Source organism: Aethina tumida, chromosome 5 (assembly GCF_024364675.1).
Source record: "Aethina tumida isolate Nest 87 chromosome 5, icAetTumi1.1, whole genome shotgun sequence".
NCBI lineage: Eukaryota > Metazoa > Arthropoda > Insecta > Coleoptera > Nitidulidae > Aethina > Aethina tumida.
Window position 1 is genome coordinate 19617572 of NC_065439.1, and position 17740 is coordinate 19635311.

Below are 17740 nucleotides of genomic sequence, written 5' to 3' on the forward strand. Positions count from 1 at the left end.
TTATTAGAGTGAGTTTCGCTGAATGCGCTGCCGGCCGCTTTTGGATTTGCCATTGAGTTAACAAATTTACTATGTATTTGGGCGCAGTCGATAATCACGGAACGTTCAAATGCAGCTTCAGATCAAATTTATGGTACGCTAAAGATTAAAATTGATTTTGGGCCACTAAACGCTCCAGACATTAAAAGCATTGACGTCAACCGTAAAACACTTGCGTGAATTCAGCTTTGCATGCCAAGGTTAAAAACGATAGTATTTTAATTATGTATGTAATCAGCAAAAGTGTTTTATGTTTTAGTTTAATTCTCAGTATGTGTCGTAGGGTTGGTTGCCAGATCTAAAGTACAAGTTCCTCCAAAATTCTAGGTTGGGGGTGTCGTAATTGCTTTCAAGTTTTAAGGGATCACTTATGTTCAAGTACACCAGGTTCTCGAAGGTCGTGGGGTAATTAGTCTTTGGCCAAATTATGTTTTGGAGAAGTTCCTCTCGTTGGGGTGTGGGATTTCTGGAAAACAAGTTTAAATAATCCTGATTTTGTATTATCTAGATCAGCACCTGTATTTGGCAAAGTTGGTTAACAATCTGACATTCCTTCTCCTCATCAAAACATCACTAGGAGAATTTACGGCACTGATTGGGAAAATAAATGGTAAGTCTGCAGCATGTCCAACATCTAAAATTAATTAAAAATGTAACTGAAACACAAAAATTGACATTTAACGGACCTGCATCTGAAACATTTAAGAAGGAACCACCGTAGGAATAAATGTAAAAGTACACCGGGACGTATTTGGATTGAAGCTGGACGGCTTGAGTAATGCCATTGTTAAAAAAAATATCACTGACGTACTGTAAGAAAAAATAAAAGAAATGTTATAAAACCAGATAACTTCTTACATTTGTTGCAGCTGTTCTATCTATAAGTAGTGGATTTAGTCCATAGTATCTTTCAATTTGTTTCCCAATTAGGAATTTCTCCAACGGGTTTGTAACATTTAAGTCACCCACCACAACATTCTCAGGATTTTGAAGGAAGGAGGGCACCATTATGTCTAAAAATTAAGTTAAGACACTCCGGCTTGTTTCCTTTTGCAACACTCACCAGGTAAGAAAAAATAAACATCTTCAGCTTCTTCACTTGTGTGTCCAATCATTAAAGGCACACGTGTGAATTCCCCGTTTTTCACCTGCCTGTAGCTTTCACCGGTAAATATGGCTCCTTCGTGGACTGGTTCTTTAACTGGGGAAAAGTTCAAACCATCCAAGGGATTGTCAAACATTTGAGTCTGTAAAATATCACGTTACCAACTAATCAACAAACTGTGGAAACATACGGCAATAAACTCAGGGCCAGAACATGCTTGTAACTTGTGAGCATCGATCTTCTTAAGACCTTCTTTCAACGTATACGAATTGGTGATGTCCACATTGAGGCTGGCGGCTATTAAAAAGGCAAGCTGTCTGGAGTGCCTGCTCAACGACCAAACGTTAATGCTAACGCCGCTCCGCATCATCGCAGCATAAAACAAACCTAAAAGTCTTGTAGAAAAATCAAAACTATTTGACACAAATGTTACCTCTTGCTGCTGGACTTTGCACCAAATAAGACACCGACACGGAGCCAGCGCTCAAACCGAAGATTGTAACCCTCTTGGGATCACCTCCAAACAAGCCAATGTTTTTTTGCACCCACTTCAAGGCCAAAACCTGATCCTTGAGACCGTAATTACCGGGACTGACCACATCACCGGTGCTCAAAAACCCAAATATGCCCAGTCTGTAGTTCATGGCGACATAAACGACACCATCGGCCAAAAGGGCTTCGGGGTTGTATCTGTATCTTGAACCGTCGCCGTTTATGAAGCCTCCACTGAAAATCCAAACCATCACTGGTAAATTCGACGAAGTGTTCAAAGTGGGGGTGAAGACGTTAAGGTACAGGCAATCCTCGGATCCATCTCCGTTTTGTTGGATGCAAGAACTTCTGTTGGTTAGGGTTTTAAGGACGCCACTCCATTTTTCATTGGGTTGTGGAGGCTGAAAACTAATTTTTGGAAGAATTTTGAGGTGACTGGCTTTGAAATTACCTCGAATCGCAGGCTTCCTAAAGGTGGCTTTGCGTATGGTATTCCTTCGAAAGAGAAGTAATGAGTACCTGGTGCATGTGGATTAGCTTGACTTTTGCCTTCTATTGAACCATCTGGCAATTTAACAATTGGGTTGGGTCCATTCTAAAATAAATTATGACGGTTATTCAACATTATTGGAAACATTCTTACCTTGTCCAAAGCTTGGTTAATGGTAAAGAGTGTAATTAAAACAGTTGCTGGAGATAGCCCCATTTTAATAAACAAATAATGATTTCAAGTGGTCTATTTGTACATTACAAGAGATAACAATAAGGTGTGTGCTATCGTGTTTGATACATTAATTAATTATTTTACCATATTATCGCCGTGCAAAACATTAAAAATTCGTGCAATTTTTTTATTACTTTTATCGTGTCTTCTAAATTGGCCAGACGATGAAGACGGATCAGATAAAAAGCAATTTAAACAAACCCATTGTTGAGACTGGCTATTTGTTTGCTTTACTAATAAAAATAATAGGTAGGAAGGTGAAAATAGATAAAATTAATAGGTAGGGTCAGATAATTAATGTTAACTTCTAGCCCTTAATTACATCAGATCAGATAGAGCCAAATGTTCTATTAAAATTATCTGTTCCGGCCATATGCTTTTTGTGCTCACCTCGCCACGTTTTATCCGGGATTAGGTGTAAGCTTTACAACGGATATTAACTTAAATAATTTCATTTTAATTTAATTAAACGTAAAAGTGGAGTATGATGGGTGTACTGGTTCTGGGCCATTATCGTTGCTTAACAAACGATTTACATTTTAACGAGTCGATATTAATTTTGTTAGGGTAATTTCTATGAATTTTGATAGATTACTGATAACAAATGATTACTAAAATTGGTATTACATGTATCAAAATGGCTGGGAATTATGGTATTATTTGTTTCGGTGTGAATATTCCCTCATATAGAGAATAAAATATTTCTTGCCAATTAAACGCACAAATAATTAAGGGTGAACGAATTAACGCCAACAGAGTAGACTTTATGGTAATAGATTGGGGTTGTCATATGTTTAATAAAGGAGTAAAGAATCACAAAGTGCCACAATGTGCCCATATAAAACCACTTAACTCCTTCAAACATGATAAACTCATCAGTTATTTTATGACATTACATCATAACAGTAATAGTGTGTTTTTTTCGAACCAGTGCACATTCGGCAATAAATGTGGCATTTAATTTTTGACGAGCATTGCCCACATGTGCACCCCACAGTCTCTATTGAGCGATAGAATAATAGAGTCCACCCCCATATAATATTTATGTAGTGCTTTTATATAAAGCTCACAAAGATTCAGTCTGCCCATGCTGCAAATGATCAAGGGACGGCTCAAAGGACGCGTACATCAATTTTCTACTAAACAATGGCTTGACAGAAGTCGGGTATTAGGGTGTCTAACAGGTTTTTAGGGATCTGTTCGCGGACTTCTCATCTCGATATTATGAACTGCAGATCCGTTCTCTGGTCGATTGACGCCTGTAAAGGTATTTACGTTGCCACGTTGCACTCACCTGCATCCAGTTTAGGAATGACTTTTGATGTTGTTGCCATGGAAAGATGTAAATTTGTCAATTTAGATCTTTCTCAGAAAAACTCTCTACAAAAAATATAAAATATTTAGTAAAAAATAACGACAGTAACATCTCAAAATGGACTCATTTGTGGAAATGCTCCTGGGCAACAGACTCTCCATTGATTTCGAAAAAGGTACACATTCCAGAATATCTAATGACAATTCTAGTTACACCTATTTTCAGATTACTTATGGGGAGAATCAGCTTCCTTTATTACATTGAACGATTCAGCCTTGATGGGTGCATTCTATGAACCGATCCACGAACCCGAAGTATGCAAGAAGTATTTGAAAAAAGATATTTATGCTGCCAAACTTGTCGATTCTATTGTTACGAAAAGAGTTGCGGGTATTAATAAATATTTGCAGCCTTATACATGTATTCATAATGGTGTTTTTAGAACGTGACATCTATATCCCGCATCAGCCAAGTCCAACGCCAGTGGAAGACTTACATCCTAAAATCGACATATCAATGTGGCCAACTGTGGAAATGATGAATGTTGATGTTGGTGCCGACACAATAAGGGAATATATTAATAGGATGAATTTCAAAGAAAACTGGCAGTTTAATATATTCTTCTTGAGAGACACTGAATCCCCTTTGTGCTCTGAGTACCAATATGAAGTAAGAGGCAAAAGGATTTAATAATTTGAATATATTACTTTCTTTGTGCTGACAACAATATTTATTTTCATTCAGATATTCAATAAATAGATTTAAGTTTCAAAGTTGAGATATTTTTGTTTAAGGTGATATTTTCCTTGCCGACAAACGAATATCCAATTGTACAAGCTTATGCTAGTGTATTTTTCTTTATACAAGCTTCGAAACTGAAAAGAACCGATTGCAAAGTTGAAGTAAGTGTCAGGAAATTTTTAAGGACAAAACTTTTGAAATCATTCTTGTTTCAGGTGTATTATTGTTACGAGAATATGAGACTAAGTAGAAATGCAAAAATAGATAAATTCCAAGAATTTTGGCTCAATCTTATACTGGACTGCAAGATTAATTTCTTTAAAACCTTGCGATTTTAATGAAATGATTATACATTACCTCAATATACATTTTTAACATTTAAAAACGTTATTTGATACCAAGGACTGTTGCCAGATTGACTTTGAATACAAAATGTTGATCTCTAAACATTTTTGTATATGGCATTAATCACTAGACAACTAGATTATCAAAAATTTGATTCTGAGAAATACCACATTACTATTGTAAATAGCAAATATAGGAACATACCTCTAAGTACCTTAAGTACTAAGTACTCTTTATGCACCAAATAAGACACTGATACAGAACCAGTAGTTCAACCAAATATTGTAACCTTATTGGAAACTTATCCAAAGCATGTAATGTTTTTTGTACCCAATTTAAGGCTAAAAGCTGACCCTCAAGGTCATCGTTACTTTGATTGGCTAAATCACAATTGCTCAAGAACCCATATATGTAGTTCATCAAACGACACCATCTGCTAAAAAATGTTTTGAGATTGTATCTGTATCTTCATCCATCGCCGTTTATGAAACCTCTTCTATGAAATTAGAGCAAATGTTAAGTTAAAGTTGTTGTGGAGGCTGATAATTAATTTTAAAAGTATTTTTGGGTGATTTACCTCGAATTGCAGACTTGGTTTAACTTGACTTCAACCTTGGTTTAAAATGTCTAGCAATTTAAGAATTGGGATGAGATGGTACTAAAATAAATCATGGTGGTTATATAATTTTTTTTTCTTGTCCAAAGTATGGTTAATGGTGAAGAATGTAATTAAAACAATCGGCGAAGATAGCCTCATTTTAATAAACAAATAATTATTTCAGGTGGTTGTGCTATCGTGTTTGATACTTTAACGAATTATTTTATCACATTATCATTGTGTGTCCTAACCTCAATATATATTTTTAACAGTGCAAAACATTATTTGGTTCTAAGCATTGTTGCCAGATTACCTTCGAGTACAAAATGCTGATCATTAAAAATTATGTGTTCGTGCGGCCTCAGTCGATCGGTAACGAAGTAGAAATGCAAAAATAGATAAATTCCAAGAATTTTGGCTCAATCTTATACTGGACTGCAAGATTAATTTCTTTAAAACCTTGCGATTTTAATGAAATGATTATACATTACCTCAATATACATTTTTAACATTTAAAAACGTTATTTGGTATCAAGGACTGCTGCCAGATTGACAATGAATACAAAATGCTGATTTCTAAACATTTTTGTATATGGCATTAATCACTAGACAACTAGATTATCAAGAATTGGATTCTGAGAAATACCACATTACTATTGTAAATAGCAAATATAGGAACATACCTCTAAGTACCTTAAGTACTAAGTACTCTTTATGCACAAATAAGACATTGATACAGAACCAGTAGTTCAACCAAATATTGTAACCTTATTGGGAACTTATCCAGAGCATGTAATGTTTTTGTACCCAATTTAAGGCTAAAAGCTGACCCTCAAGGTCATCGTTACTTTGATTGGCTAAATCACAATTGCTCAAGAACCCATATATGTAGTTCATCAAACGACACCATCTGCTAAAATGCTTTGAGATTGTATCTGTATCTTCACCCATCGCCGTTTATGAAACCTCTTCTATGAAATTAGAGCAAATGTTAAGTTAAAGTTGTTGTGGAGGCTGATAATTAATTTTAAAAGTATTTTTGGGTGATTTACCTCGAATTGCAGACTTGGTTTAACTTGACTTCAGCCTTGGTTTAAACTGTCTAGCAATTTAAGAATTGGGATGAGATGGTACTAAAATAAATCATGGTGGTTATATAATTTTTTTTTCTTGTCCAAAGTATGGTTAATGGTGAAGAATGTAATTAAAACAATCGGCGAAGATAGCCTCATTTTAATAAAACAATAATTATTTCAGGTGGTTGTGCTATCGTGCTTGATACTTTATCGAATTATTTTATCACATTATCATTGTGTGTCCTAACCTCAATATATATTTTTAACAGTGCAAAACATTATTTGGTTCTAAGCATTGTTGCCAGATTACCTTCGAGTACAAAATGCTGATCATTAAAAATGATGTGTTCGTGCGGCCTCAGTCGGTCGGTAACCGTTGTTAATTGGCGAAGTATCCCCATAGCATTCCCATAAAACCAGCGGGAGCGGCTGCGGCCGAAATCGACCATGTTTGCGTTTGCCGGGGACGCGCATTAATATCGTCGGGGGGGCCGGTGAGGGCGCCGGGTCCCATGGCAATCTTTAGAGCGTAATTAAAACCCAGTGTCTATCGGCCGGCGGGGCAGGTGGCGGCTGCGGCTGCGGCGGCGGCGGTGGCGGCGCTGTCGAGATATCCGTCCGTCGAAAATTCGCCCGGCCATTACGGCGTGCGCTTAAAGTGAGCCGGGCTTTGCGGCGGTCCTGTTTTGTCCCCCGACACCGATAAATTAATCAAGAATGCCATGACTGTTAGTGGTGGATCGTTCAAAAGCCGCCTACGTGATTACGGATCCCCGGCATTGCCAATGTTTTAGAGCTAAATTATTGGATGGATCCGAGCGCGTTCCCCCGGTGTCGGTCCCCACCGTGCGGGGCGAAACGCGATTTCAATTTTTCCGCTGTCACGTCGATGTGTTTTTGTATCAGGGGGTCGTTTGTTCGCTTCCTCTTAGGCGGTACGTCTTGTCTAACTAAATATCAGATCATCTAAAGAAATATCACTAGTTGTCGGACCAGACAATTCTTTCTTAGCAGAGAATATTTTAGAAGATTTTAAGAGTTTAATTCAAACCTTAATTTAATATCTAAAAACTTTACATTTAAATAGACTCCATTTCCAACTTTGATAATGATTTTATATCGAAATATGACATTTCATGCAAATTTCACATGTAAAAAATTGTGATATTTTTAATTGTACACAATAATCAATTTTCCATTGATTTCTTTTAAAAATGCATAATTTCATGAACCCTAAAGAATTTTTACCCGATTCACTTTCACAATTTATTGTTTGATTATGTAAAAAAAGCAGTAAAAATAGTAAACGAGACGTTAAAACTGTCCTCTATTGTGTAAATATTATAGGTTTTTTTTGTGAGTATATCAACTTTCTAAGTAAAAAACAATGAAAATTTTTTAGGGAACTTAACTTAACACCTTTAATTTTCGTCAGCAAAATAAAATTGAACAGATGATAAAAATAGACTTTATTAGAGATAATTAATACCACACTTTCCATAAAAAATAGTAGACAGATTTACAACATTTCATTAATTATTTTATTATTTTATTATTTTATTATTTTATTATTTTATTATTTTATTATTTTATTATTTTATTATTTTATTATTTTATTATTTTATTATTTTATTATTTTATTATTTTATTATTTTATTATTTTATTATTTTATTATTTTATTATTTTATTATTTTATTCTTTCCATTAAAAAACGTTGATGGTGTCCATATGATACTGGGCAATTTGTCACATGCAAAACTCTATGGCAAACAACATTTTATATGGTTTTTATTCGAAATCTATATCTTGTTCTATTTAAAATTTATCAGGGGGAAACTCTTTACGACTTTACAGTATAATAAAAAAATATTAACGTTTGAAGTTCACTTAATTTATTATGCCTGAAGACATTTAAAAAATTGATATGGATCTTTTAAATAATTCAAGATGCCACAAATTCTATCCTAAATTATAAGTTAGATTATATATTTTTTATCGAGAATTACATTTGGCAAACTGTAACGAAAAATATTAATACCTTAAAAACTATTGATTTTATGTGTAGATCTGTACTATGCCATTTTACATACTATTTAAAATTATATAAATACGTATAATTTAAAAATATATAAATATACTGGGTGTCCCACTTGAAATAATAAAGCCACCTTGAGGATAAAAAACACATTGTTATATAAGCTATACAAAGGCAAAAACTTTTTGAGAAATGTTATTGTTAATTTTATTAATATTTTATAACTTTTTAACCCAAATTTCATCGCAAGAGGTCAATCGCCAAAACAATTATTCGTGCAAATGTCCAGTCTGCGGCCCTCGACCCAATTTAACAATACGACATTCGGCAATAAACATGAGCAGTTAAATGTTTGGCTCGTGTCCATTAGGCGGCATTATCATATGTAAATTTGAAATTATCAGCGTCAATTAATTACGAAAACGGATCTCTTAGTTAGAACGTACGAGGGTCGAGTGCGGTCCTTAATATTAATGACATTTTACGCATTGTAAACTGACCATGTAATTTATTTCCTCCATAAAAAAAACCCGTAACGGGAGTAAATTTTTTTTTTAACATTTCGGCCGTCCGAAAGGGTTGAAGGCGCACGGCCTGTAACGCTTTTTAAACGCTACGCGTATCCGGTCCGGAAATTTATCGCCGATAGAGCGACGTTCGAAAAGATTTCGATCTGGTGGTTTTAGTTTCCTAGGACATAAATTACCACCCGCGGATTAAACCCTAAAAAAATAGCGGGACGGATCCGGCCCTGGTGCCGGGGCCCCGCCATTAAATCCGAGTACTTAAGGGTGATAATACCGAAATGAGAGGAGAAGTCAGATTAAATGTGTCAAAGAAGGTTTAATTTTCAGGGAAATTTTAGCGGATTTTTTACTGTAGGGTTTCATACTTTGTATGAGAGAGCAGATTAGTGTAGGACGGGGCTGAATTCAGCGAAATGGGTTTTGTTAAGGATATCTCTGATGTCTGTTCATGATTTTGTTCTCGCCTAAATGACTGTGAAGCTGAGAGCACGCTCGGAATTATAATTAATATTGCGATACACAACTTGCATGCTTTTATTCATTCCGCTACTCTCTTTGTGTCATGTGCCTGCTTGTCTTTTTCATAATTTTTCTGCCTTCTATACGTTTTACTCCTTTTTACATGTGTACGTCGTGTGTAATTTAATGCTTCATCAATTCAATTTCTATCTGTGCATTTCGATCTTCTTTATTCTCAACTCTCTAATCAATAAACGCCAATGGGATGCATTAACGAACACGCGACAGAACTGTATTCATGAATAACTGTAGTTATAACAGTGTCAACATTTATACTTTACTTGTTCTGTCCGTCATTCTTCCACATTATTTATTGTACAATAAATAATGTGGAAGAATCTCACGATAAATGTACCCCTTTTCCCTTTTAATTCCAGAATTATCAACAGAAGTTAAATAAATGTTTAATTTTTAATATTTAAATTCAATACACATATTTTGTACTTTTCAATAAGTATAATTTTTGTGAACAAATTTTTTTAATACATTTTTTGCATAATACGCAAAACATTTCAAATTATGAAAAATGGCTCGGACTATCAAGGAGCTAGCCACCCCTGATATACAACATTACTTTTCCATTAAACTATTTGAAAATATCAGTGTAATATATTATGTAACTTGTATAAAATATGTTGTGTATTATTTCGCTTGTTTGAGAATTCAGTAACTAAATGCTTTTTAGTATTTATTATAGATATTTTAAAATATAGTCATACTTTTTAGTTGTAAGCAATTGGGATAATAAATTATTATCTGATCATTGGTCATGATTTCACTCTTTTTCTACACGAGCTTCATCACAAATCAGAGCAATTACTATATATATACTTCATTGTCAAATTGCCAAATTGTAGTAAAAGTCTGTTAGTGTAACGATATACACTACTTTGATTGATAATAAACAATCAATTTTTTTGGTAAAAATTTATTTATTTAAATTAAATGCTTAATTTTAAGCAGTAAAATAACATTTATTTAATAAAATTTTTAGTTTTCAGCAGCTAACTGTAAAAAATATCTAAAACTTTTTCGGAGATAAATTATAGGAAATTGAATTCTCTACAAAAAATGTCCTATAAAATTTTCCCATAAAGTTGATGGTTGCGTCAGAAAATGAGAAAAATGTCAAATTTTTAAATCAATCCAACTTTAATGTTAAATAACTTTTGAAAAAATGAATATATCAAAAAACTGTAAGAGACATTTTTTGTAGAGCGTTAAATTTTCTATTAAAATCTGTTTTGGTCATTTTGAAATATTATCTCTAACGAAAGTTAAAAAATTTTAAAATCCAAGAGAACACCGTTCCCGTCTTATTTAAACAGGAAATTAAAATTTACGATTTTTTTACCATTTCCAACAAAATTTTCGATATAAATAAGAAAAAAACAAATTTGTGGATTTTTTTGAAACAGTCTAATATATATTGTTAAATTATTTATATATTTAATAAAATTTATGTATTTTAAATTTTGGTTTATATTTAGTTCTTTTATTTCATCTATCAAAATATCAAATATAAACGCACAAAATGTATTATATATAATACGATGTAAATTTATAAATAATAATTTTATAATAATATAATTATACTACTACTCAAAAATTTTTAAATTTACAGAAGTGTTCTACAATTATTGCGTTGAGATGGTCACACAAAATTGTTACTTACTAAAATACAAATAAATGTAAATTTGGGGATAATTTATGCGAACCCGCTTGTTCAGGTCGCAAACGAAACTCGACCTTAGGGTGGTAATGCCATTCTGCAGCCGACTGTACACTCATTACGGATACCTTAGTTTTGTTTCATTAAAGTTTATCACATCTGGAGGAAGCTTTGCAACTAAATGACACCGGGCATCTGGTGAATAAATTGACGTCATAACTGTGTAACACCAGCATTTAAAACGTGCAGCAAACAACGACAAAAATCGTTGGTTAATTTTGCGAAAGCTCGCAGATGGCGATCATTAGGTGCTAAACGAAGTAAAAAAGATAAATGGGCCCGACACGAAGTTTCTGAAAACTTCGGCGAATCGAAGCATAACGAAAACAATCAATCAGATATTTAGAATTGTAGAATTTCGTGATTGCTATCGGGTTGGATGGTCACCACACTTAGGACCACACATCGGCAGATGTCATTAATTATTTTCAATTTTGCCCACTAAAAACTAAAAAATATTGTAACTGGGCATTTTTTTGCTGCCAGTTATTACTTGTTTGATTGTTTCACCGCAATTACATACATTAACTGTAATTAAACCCAAAGGAATAATTAAAAGCTACGCCCTTGTTGATTATGTTATCTGGAATTTTAATGGGGTTTATCAGGATATTTTCGAATTAATCATTTTTTAATTTCCAGTTGTACGAAGACTGCGTACTCCACGAATTGTGGCCCGATAATTAAGTTATTACTCACTGATGGAAAGTCAGTAATAAAGTAATTAACGAAATGCAATTTGGTAACTCCCCAAGGAGTTAAAAACTGATATTGAACAATGTCTATTAAGGGATGAAGCGTAATGACACGTTCGTTTTGTTTGCTGTCATCAGTGACAATTCAAAAAAAATACATCAGTCATTATAAGTACCTGAATTTACCCCTCCAAGTAGTACAAACTTGAACCAGTTTACGATGTTCAGAAGCATTTCCGAAATTGAAGAGTTCAAAATGCGGCGATATACAAGCAGCAAATCGGTACAGTCCAAGCTGTCGGAAGCAAGCAGTGAACGAGACCGTAAACAGTCGAAGAAAATCATCATTCATCCTCCAAGATTGAATGTGGAACTTTACATCATTAATGATCACACCAGATATTTCTTGCACAAGGGAGTCTTTCCAATTTACAAACGAATCATATATTTCAAAAGAGCCTTACAAGGTTGTCTGAACATAGCTATCAACTCAATCAGTGCCATAGTGGACAATGAGTTCGTCGAAAATACCAAGAAAATCATCGACTTCCCTTACAACAAGTGTCTGCAAATAGAATTTCTATTTAACAGATACCTTTGCCCCAAAGAATTAAGTGAGGCTCGCACCAAAATTATCATACACCTGCATAGGAAGAGGCCCGTCGAAAAACGAATAATAGTGGAAATATCTCCGGAGAAGGCTGTGGAGGTCAGCATAGTCGATAAGACGGTAATGAAGCCGAACCTCGGCGGTTTCAAGGATATAAATACCGACATTGAATACCACCACGCTTACTCCCAAACTGGACCTCCACCTCCCAAAATTGAACCAGAACAGTTAAGAACTAGGGACGTGCAAACCGAATTTATGAGGAACCGGAAAGTCGTACAGAAGTACAGTCGAGCCCAACAAACCTGCACGAAATCTTTGTGGATGAATTCGGACAGTGACCAACTCAAAAACAGCTTGCCATATGTGACTTCCGCGGTGTACCGTAAACTGTTAAACATCGAAGGAAAGGTGATGTTCATTCAGAAGTGCTACCACGCACATATTATCCGCATCAAACTCTTCGAGCAAAGTGTCGAATACCACAAGAGACGCACGCTGGAACAACGGAGAAGATGCGAAGAAAAGAAGGAAATAATGGCCAGGAAGTGCACTTTGCTGATTAAAATCAGCACACCAATCAATCACGGCGACTATGCGATTTTATATTCTTTGGTGAACAAATGGAAGGAGGCCGAGACCAATTACATCAACAGACATTACTGCGGTCCTGCCAAAATTGTACAACTAAAGGCCCTGCTGGAAAAAGAGTTGGAGATTTTGAGCAGGATGAAAACACTTGAGAACAACCACATGGAGGACGCTACGACCATGACTTATTTAAAATTCTTCAGAACCATCGGCGAACCGATTAAATGGTACTCCAGGAAAAATGGTCTGCCGCACACCTTGGACACCCTTCAAACGCAAGCTGCTAGAAGATACATAGGACTGATAACCAAAGTCATAGGCATCGGTAAGGTGTCCAAGGAAGAGAAGTTGCTGATTTACAAGGAAGTACTGGATTACCTCAGAAATCACTATTGCGAGGACGCAATGGATTTGCGCATCAGATTGAACAGAGTCTGCGTGATGATTTCCAGGGACATGCCGAAGGATTCGTACCTCATCGAGCAGAAGATCATCGAAGAGTACTTGGTGAATCACTTGAAAAATTACTCGTGCAACGAAGGCATAACGTATAGAATGGACAAGTTAGCCGAAAATCGGTGGCGTCACAATCTTTACAGCTGCATCTCCTGCCACAAGCTGGTCACCATGGATGAATGTGCGATAACTGGTAAAAGTTTGAAGCCGAAGTTCTGCAAAGTTTGTCACAGGTACAACATGAGCGAACCGAAAGGCGACATGTGCCCGTATCAGTTTATGCTGCAGGACATAAGAAAGTACGAGAAGCTGCACTTCGGTAAATCCATCATGGCTTATATACTGCGTGACAAGGACATACAATACATAGTAGACAAGATATGGAACGGACACTCATCCGTCTCTGAGGAAAAAGATTTGTATAATTTGAAGTTGGTGAGGTTCTACAGGGACCAAGATTGGAGTCCGTGGAACTGCATCCTACTGACGCACAAGGAAGCTCGTGCACATTTGAAAATTGTAGACCTTAAGACTGTCTACGATGAACAGTTCTTGAATAATGTCATGAGCAAACATTGTTTGGCTAAATATTATTACAAACATATCCTTTTGATCAACGAACGATTCTTTGAGAAAGTTGCAATCAATCCTAGATTGGATGGGGAGATGGAGTACTATGAATTTGAGAGAATTTCTCCAGGAATTCAGTTATTATATCAGTGTCACTGATGTTATTATTATTATATCTATATATGTATTTTTTTAAGGGACAAAATATATTGATAGGGAGTAAGATGGCTTTGATTTACTATTGTTATGCTTGTCTCACTTTCTGACCATTTAAGTCAGATGAACTGGTGTCAGAAACCATTTTGAGTAGTTTATGTTTATTCAGTGTTATGGGAAATGATCGATGATTTGCTGCGTTATTAGTGTCTTCAGGTTCATTTTTTATCAAGAAATTTAACTATTTAAGGGTGCCTGTAATCGGAGTAGTTTTGGGGTGGCTTCGTACGAAAGAAAGCTCGTTTTAAGGGCTTTTATCCGACGTCGTGTAATATTACAATTGGAACGTTTCATTATTAGGTTACAGCCATCCGAATCAGTGGCGAGTGAGTTTCGCCTCTATTGCGGACGTAAATAGGGAAGGCAGTTGTCCTGACGTGTCGGGTTACGTTAAAATACATTTTTAGTGACATTTGTCGGGCCGTTTTTAATGCCAACTTTACATAATAGGAGGCCGAACATTGATTGTTGTTTTTTTCCTATCAAATTAAACACGATCTTTTTTCCCGTTTATTTTTTTGTTTGTTGCAAACAGAGGTGTCGAATTCGACACTTTTTATTGGATTTGTTTGGAACGTCTTTTTTAAATTATCTCGTCGATTTGCGCCTGCAGATGTTTATTTAGTTTAAGGCGATTATCGGATGTTTGCGACACAATAGAAAACATTTGAAGAGACGTTCTCGATCGAAATTACTTTTTAAATGAAGTGGGCACAATTGCGGAGCGCCGACGAAAAAACTTAATTGAATTGGGATTACGGCACATCTATAAAATGATTTGTAGCGCTCTCGAATTTATAAAACATAAAAGAACTTCAATTTTCTTTAATATTATTATAAAAACATCAACCGTCATTTTTAATAGTACTTCAATTGTTTAGTGATTAGTCAAAGTCATAAATAAATTTAATACTGTAAAATAACATATTTTATTATTCATCACAATCGACAAAGAGGTTCTTGTGCCCCTGTTAAAAATCTCATCTAGCAAAAGATCTTCCAAGAGTATTTAGTGAAGCACTTGAAAAGTTACACCTGCAATTAAAGTATAAGAATGCAGGATGGACGAGTTAGCCGGAAATCTTTGGCTTACAATCTTTTCAACTATACATCCTACCCTAAACTGTTCACCATAGATGAATGGAAGATAAGGTGAAAGTTTGAAGCTCAAGTTCCACTCTTCTGTTTCTGTAGATAAAAATTTGTACATGATGGTATCGAGTACCACAACTCTGGAACAACGCCGAAAATATGAAGAAAAGAAGGAAATAATGGTCAGGAAGAGTACATTGCTTACCAATCATTCTTGGTCAATAAATGGAAGGAGGCGGAGACCTATTACATCCATAGACATTATTGTGATCCTGCCAAAATTGGATAAAATCACTTGAGAACAACCACCAGAAGATCATCGAAGAGAATTACTCGTGCAACGAAGTCATAACATATAGAATGATTACGTGACAAGAACATAATGGACAAGATATGGAACATCATCTTCCGTCTCTGAAGATAAAGATTTGATTAATTTGAAGTTGGTGAGGTTTTACAATGACCAGGATGAGAGTCCGTGGAGCTGCATTCTACTGTCGCACAAGAAAGCTGGAGCATTTGAAAATTGTAGATCTTAAAACTGTTTACGATGAACAGTTCTTGAACATTGTTAAGAGTAAATATTGTTCGGCTTCCTTTGGGAAGGTTACAATCAATCCTAGATTGTATGATGAGATGGAGTACTACGAATTTGAGAGTATTTCTCCTGGAATATGAAATTTCTTCAAACATCAAAAACATCATCGGTCATTTTTAGTAGTACCATAATTGTTTATTAATTAGCCGTCGTCATAAATAAATTTAGTACCGTTCTACGTGTGAACAATAAAATAACACATTTTTATTATTCCACACAAATGACGGAGGGGTTCTGCACGTCAGTTAAAAACAAATATCGTAACTGAACCCGGTCATTAAATTTTCGTTTAGGGGCGTGAATTTCAAATGAGGCCGGATCATTTTCTTGATTTATGTCCTTTTACGCCTTCCCGCCGATCCAGCTGATGATCTTTATGTAAATGCCGACAAAATATGTTAATGATTTTATTTAAAAACAATTAATTTACATTTTTATTATTTAGGTAAATATTAATTAAAGATAGTGGTTTACCAGCGAAGGGTACGGTCGTCACTTTTGATGCGCCAGCACCGTTATTTAAATTCATTAAGGCCAGTCACTCATTACACGCTTTAATATATTAATTAAATTTCGATCACAGGAAATACCGACGGGTAATAAAATAATTGGTCGAATCGCGACGGCGGAAAATAAAGGTATGGCAGAGCATATGAATGTGGATTAATTGGTCGTGTGCGATGGGAAAGAGAATGAATAATAAGAGGGAAAAGCCGGGGGGAAGGATGGATCAAAGTACACGGTTGCTACGTGACCATTGATTGATGTGATTTTAACACACTCATTAGTTCGGCAACACGATGCGAACGTCTAAATGGCGTTAGCCGGTGTCATCGACGGTTTTCACAGTTTCGCGTATTTTGTCTGCCTCACAACTATTTCTCTGCAACGCTGTATATCTTGTATATTGTATTACGTTACTCTATGACCCAGGTAAATTAATACTTACATAATTTTTTGATAAAATTGTTATTGTGAAAGCTAAAAACTGAGAAGCCTCATAATTATAAAAATATAATCACTAAAAGGAAATTTAAAATTATAAAGTATTAAAAATATGAAATTAAAAAATATGGACAAAATATAATTAAACGAAATTATGACGTAATAAACTAGCTGGATTTAATAAATATTAATTAAAAATATCCATTAAATAAACCAAATAAAAAATGGTAAAAACTGTAAAAACAAATAAAACAAAATTAAAATAGGACAGGATACTAAAAGAAATAAAAAAGATAAAATCGTTAAAACTATAAAACAAAACCTTTACTTTAAAATATAATAAATATGTATTTGCAAAAAATTAAAAAAATAATTAATTGTAACAAAGTACTAAATATGTAAAAATAATTTAGAAAATAATATTCAAGTAAAACTTTTACTTCCTTGCAATTATTTGTAATAAAATATTAAATTAAAATTCGATTGACGTTAAGTTATAAATAACCTATAATATATTTATGTCTATGTTATACTTTACAATTGTTTTTTTGCTTATTTGATTATAAAGTTTGAAAACTGAGGAATAAAAAAATAGATATCGGACATGGACAATAATCGATTGAAAAAACTACTATTTTCGAACGAATCAAAGTTTAATATTTTCATGATAGTGGACAGTTTGTTCATTGCCCTAAAAACAGTAGACTTCATTTAAAAT

At 34.6% G+C, this 17740-nt stretch overlaps 3 protein-coding genes across 3 annotated transcripts; 2 read left to right on the plus strand and 1 right to left on the minus strand.

Annotated features, from left to right (window-relative positions):
* Positions 1-253: 253 nt before the first annotated feature.
* LOC109596167 (juvenile hormone esterase) lies at positions 254-2342 on the minus strand. The gene is made up of 9 exons (XM_049967959.1): positions 2280-2342; positions 2088-2231; positions 1578-2037; positions 1335-1531; positions 1103-1286; positions 898-1052; positions 726-849; positions 556-673; positions 254-505 (listed from the first exon to the last, which is right to left on the minus strand). The coding sequence occupies exons 1-9, from the start codon at positions 2340-2342 to the stop codon at positions 307-309; spliced, it is 1644 nt and encodes a 547-aa protein (XP_049823916.1). The 3' UTR covers positions 254-306.
* Positions 2217-4801, plus strand: LOC109596193 (uncharacterized). The gene is made up of 5 exons (XM_020011690.2): positions 2217-3850; positions 3901-4065; positions 4118-4344; positions 4470-4577; positions 4632-4801. Exons 1-5 carry the CDS (start codon positions 3793-3795, stop codon positions 4752-4754), a joined length of 681 nt encoding a protein of 226 aa, XP_019867249.1. The 5' UTR covers positions 2217-3792; the 3' UTR covers positions 4755-4801.
* A 7296-nt stretch (positions 4802-12097) lies between these two features.
* LOC109596183 (IQ and ubiquitin-like domain-containing protein) lies at positions 12098-14394 on the plus strand. Its single transcript, XM_020011680.2, has one exon. It carries the CDS (start codon positions 12165-12167, stop codon positions 14328-14330), a length of 2166 nt encoding a protein of 721 aa, XP_019867239.1. The 5' UTR covers positions 12098-12164; the 3' UTR covers positions 14331-14394.
* Positions 14395-17740: the final 3346 nt, after the last annotated feature.